The following is a 5,146-nucleotide window of genomic DNA, read 5'->3' on the forward strand; positions in this document are numbered from 1 at the left end:
CCCAGCTCTGTCTTCACAGCCCTCATCAAGAGCATACTCAGCTGCTTTGTGGGGATGGCACAGGCACAGTCTCAGTTCCAGCACAGGCTGAAACTTGCTTCATTGTTCTGTGAGGTTGCTGCATATTTTGTCTGGTTAGCATTAGAAGTTGTGAGAGACTGGAATATGCTTAGCAGTAGTGTAATTAAGAGTGGTGGGACACTAACCACAGATGTTGAGTTAGAGAAAACACCAGAATGTTGAGCTCCCAGGGAGCCTGGTGCCCCAGAAACAGCCCTGTGTGCATGGGACTGCACTGTGGAGGAGCAGCTATGGTCAGTAAAAACTCTCTAGTGTTCGGAACACCCCCACCCCCCCCAGCCACACACACATACACCTAGAACAGCAAAGGGCATGCCACTGACACAGCCTCCATTTCAGATGTCATGTCTGTACTCCAAAGCATAGGAGCATTAAAGCAATTCAAAAAAAGTTCACTAGGATTTATTTTCTTTTTTAGTACAGGTTTCCCTCATTTTATGCGGGTTATGTATGTGTGATTTCGCTCTTGTGCGATGACCCTTTTTATACCAAAAAATTCATTGTATGCAAGGTAAATTCACTCTTGCTATCTGTGTGGTGGAAGCCCGCAGTCAGGTGCTTTGTGCGATGCATTGCAGGAGTGCCTCACACCAAAATATAGTCTCCCATGTGGATCCTCGCTTGTTGTCTGCGACACATGTTTCTATAGTTGCCATCCCCATTATGATAGTGCCCTGTGCTTGTGTGCACTGTTTGCTGTTGGTGAGCACCAAAATTGTCTTGTAAAACTGGTAGAAATGAGTTTGGGTGTCAGTACAGTCAAGGTCTTGGAACATGTCCCTATGTGTTACATTGTAAAGTGGGTTCCCTTTATGCGAATTCGAGTTATGCACTGTTTTCCAGGAATGCATGTACAGCATAAAGCGAGGGAAACCTGTATTGCGAAACAATATACTTTTTCCCTACTCCAGGTGGGTTGTTGTTTGTTTTTTGGGGGGAGGGAAGGGGGGTTCCTCAGCAATTGCTGAAACTTTGTCTTAAACTTTACAAAAAATACTTAGCGTGGGGCACGCAGGTTATGGAAAACTTCAAGCAAAATCTTAAAGTTTGCAAAGTTGTATGTAATTGAAAATGGGAAATGTTGGGTAATCTTATAATAAGGTGGCAGTGCTGCCTACAGTGACATAAATGCCAGAATATGTCATTTGCATTGTACTTACATTCTTGAAGGGGCTATTTTCTAGAAGCCTTTGAGAAACTCTGGAGCGCACAATTTGTGTTTTTGCTAATTGTGGTAAAGTGTGCTCATCACTGGGAACTCAGCTGGATCTAAGGACCAGTACAGAGAGGGGCTGTGATTCTTGCATGCTCGTCTCCCTCTCTGCACAAGGGCCAAGAAAAATGAAGCTTTTACTCTGTGTTCGTATGTTTGTTTGTTTATATATGTTGAAGACGGAGAAAAATGTATTTTCTATGCATTTTTAAAGAAATGTATCTAGTGCAACTAAATCTGTTCCTTTTTAGATTCGATCAGATTTTGAGGATTCTAGTATAATTACATACAAAATTTCTGGCCCAGGAGTGACAGAACCACCTTATGGACTGTTTGTTATCAATAAGAGAACTGGAGAACTGAACATAACAGGAATAGTTGACCGAGAACAAACTCCAATGTTTTGGGTAAGTTGACTCAACAGACTATAATGTTCTCTTTTTTTTTTTTATACAAGCACTTTCTTCTCATTTTTTCAAGTTAATGCCACTGCTTTGTTTTAATGTCTCTAGACTTCTCAATTGCAAAATGAAAATTAACAGTCTAAAACTATGTAGAGATATCCATATTCCTGTTTATTTCTGTATTATTGCAGCTTAAAGGTCAGGCATTCGATGAAAGTGGTCACGAGTTGGAAAATGCACTAGACCTCAGAATTAAAGTTTTAGATATAAATGACAACTTTCCAGTGTTTTCCCAGGAAATTTTTGTTGGCTCTGTGGAAGAGTTAAGTGAAGTAGGTAAGATACTATTTATCTAACTGTTAGCATATTAAGTAATGTTGCTGTGTGGTCACTGACTCATCCTCCCAATACATTTTTCTAACTGCTTTGTCTACTTTTCACCATTTCTAAACTAGAGAAATGGCAACTCCTCTGTTTGATTTTATTTATTTCCTGAAGAAAAGACGACAAGAAAATATACATAAGAACACTGTTTAGTGACAGTTAAGATTGCTGCAGAATACAACCTACCAAGTCAAAAATGTGAAAAGCAGTCAAATGGGAATAAAGGTCATGTATTTGTTGCCTACAGCTCTGCTGATAGCACAGTTAACACTGCATAAATCTCCATATCTGCCTCCATTGGACATCAAAAAGTAACATGGCCATGAGCTTCATTAGTCTGCAGTGTAGTGCATCATAACCATAACAGAGACCCCTGGTGTTATAATATTAAACATCAGCTTGCTATTCACATCCATACATTTGGGGAGTAATTCTACTTTAACACTGCTGAAGTCAGCAATCTATGTAGGGACTCTGTAATCAATAATGTTAGATAGTAAGTCTCATTGATTGATCCAATTGTGGAAAAGATGCTAAATAGTGTTGAAAAAAATGAGAAAGTAGCTTCCTCAGTTTTAAATAAAGCAAATTGCTGACCTCATGTAATTCTGCTTAGGAGCAGTTTTGCTTATTCAAGTCTGGCACATTAAAATTTGGGCTATAGAAGGGCCCAGTGCAGTGTGACTGGTGAATTGGGTGAGCAGTTGTAGAACACATAAGCAGATAGAGTCCATGTGTGCCTGTGAATACTGCAAGTGGACTTCTCGTTGAGTTTTGCTGAGCCCAGCATATGCATAGTGACAAGTGGGTGCTTTGTGATGAGTTTGAGGCATCCAGTAGCCACTAAGGAGAGGTGTGCAGGGATTCCATTTTCTCTGTCTCAGTAGTAAAAGCAGATTCCATACCACCTTTCCTGTTTCAGTTCATCATGCAAGGCCTCTTTACATGGGATTTCTCAGGAGCTTAGGGAATAATATATTTTGTTCTGGCTGAATATGGAGTGATCCAAAGCCCAATGCAGTCAGTGGCAGTCTTTCTGCTGATGTTGGTGGGCTTTAGTCTTTAGATCCGGCCCTGTGGGAAAAGTGCTGAAAAGGAAGGTTAGGGATAAACAGGCCAATTAATCCTTTATACTCATGAGCAAATCCAGGATTTTAAAAAGGAGGGTACAGGACCAGCAACTGGTGCTTTAGGATCAGGGATGCAGCCACCCCAAGAAGTTTCCCCATCCTTCCCCCAACTGGAGCGGGGAGACCATGCAACAAGGGACTTTTTTTTTTTTTTAAAGTCCCCAAAGCAGGTAGGAATCTTCTCTTTGCCCCCTGCAGCCCCTGGTCCCTTCCACTGCTGCTGTCCCCACCTGAGCCCAGTTAGATGTGTAAAGGGGCAGCTTTGATGCTCCTCCTGCCCTAGGTCAGTTAGGGACAGCAGCGGTGGGAGGTTGGAGAGGAGAAGAGGGGAGGTTCTGCACAATGTGGAGGGAGAAGGAGGTGCTGGAGGTGGGGGTTACCTGCTTCAGGGTCTTAGAAAAAGTTTCATAGTTGGTAGGGTCAGAAGGGACCTGAGCAGAACATCAAGTCTGACCCCCTGCCATAGACAGAAAGAATGCTGGGGTCAAACGACCCTGGCAAGGTGCCTATCTAGCCTCCTTTTGAAGACCCCTAGGGCAGAAGCGAGCACCACTTCCCTTGGAAGTTGGTCCCAGATCCTAGCCACCCTGACTGTGAAGTAGTGACTCCTGATTCATAGATGTTAGATTCATTCATAGATGTTAGGGCCGGAAGGAACCTCAATAGATCATCGAGTCCGACCCCCAAATATATCTAGCCTGAATCTACTGTCCACCAATTTTTGGCCATTATTCCTTGTTACTCCCGGTAGCGCTCGGGGGAACAGGGACTCTCCCACTGCTTGCTGGTCCCCCTTGGTCAGTTTATATACGGCCATCAGATCCCCTCTCAGCCTTCTCTTGTGAAGGCTGAACAGGTTCAGGTCCCGTAGCCTCCCCTCATAGGGCCTGCCTTGCTGCCCCCGATCATGCAAGTGGCCCTCCTCTGGCCCCTCCCAATGCTGTCCACATCCCTCCTGAAGGGCAGCACCTAGAACTGGATGCAGTACTCCAACTGTGGCCTGACCAATGTCGCATAGAGGAAGAGGATCACCTCCTTGGACCTGCTTGCGATGCATTTATGGCTGCATGACAAGGTGTGGTTAGCCTTCCTGACCACGTCCCCACATAGTCAGCCCACGTTCATCTTGGAGGCAATAATGACTCCAAGATCCCTTTCTGCCTCTGTGCTGACGAGAAGGGAGTTCCCCAGCCTGTAGGTGTGCTGCTGGTTCTTCCTCCCTGGGTGTAGTACCCTGCACTTGTCAGTATTGAAACCCATCCTGTTCTCATCCACCCACCCCTGTAACCTGTCCAGATCTAATTGCAGCCTGTCCTTCTCCTCTAGTGTGCCCACTTCTCCCCACATCTTAGTGTCATCTGTGAATTTGAACAAGGTGCTTTTCACCCCCTCGTCCAAGTCGCTGATGAAGATGTTGAACAGTGCGGGCCCGAGGACGGAGCCCTGGGGGACCTCACTGCCCACATCCCTCCAGGTTCAAAATGACCCATCCACCACCACTCTCTGGGTGCAGCCCTCCAACCAATTAGCAACCTATCTGACGGTGTAGGCATTGACACCACAGTCACCTAATTTTTTAATGAGAATGGGGTGACACACAGTGTCGGAGGCCTTCCTAAAGTCGAGAAAGACTATGTCCACTGTGACACCTACGTCTAAGGATTTTGTGACCTGGTCGTAGTTGCTGCTCGTGCAGCACAGTGTGAAAGGCAGGGGGGTATAACCATATCACTGCACTTTCTCTGGATCTGCATACTATTTATGCTGTATTCATCCCTGATGGGGAGCAGAGCTGACCCAAACAGGGTGCAGGTCCAGGCCCTGCCCCCACTCCAATCCCATGAGCTCCAGACCTGAAGAAGCTGCCACTGCCATCAGCAGCATTGGCAGCAGGGGGGGGAGCGAGCAGCTGGATGCGGGGGTGCCTCTCCACC

The 5,146-nt window shown here is 45.4% G+C and overlaps 1 protein-coding gene across 1 annotated transcript in view; it reads left to right on the forward strand.

Moving 5' to 3' along the window:
* Positions 1-5,146, forward strand: part of LOC102368169 (desmoglein-2) — a 26,262-nt gene that overhangs the window by 3,356 nt on the left and 17,760 nt on the right. The window contains exons 4-5 of the mRNA XM_025214285.1: positions 1,546-1,701; positions 1,890-2,034. Of these exons, the coding sequence (XP_025070070.1) occupies positions 1,546-1,701; positions 1,890-2,034 (301 nt within the window). The remainder of the gene's footprint in view (positions 1-1,545; positions 1,702-1,889; positions 2,035-5,146) is intronic.

The sequence above is a fragment of the Alligator sinensis genome, unplaced genomic scaffold (genome assembly GCF_000455745.1).
Source record: "Alligator sinensis unplaced genomic scaffold, ASM45574v1 scaffold117_1, whole genome shotgun sequence".
Classification (NCBI taxonomy): Eukaryota; Metazoa; Chordata; order Crocodylia; family Alligatoridae; genus Alligator; species Alligator sinensis.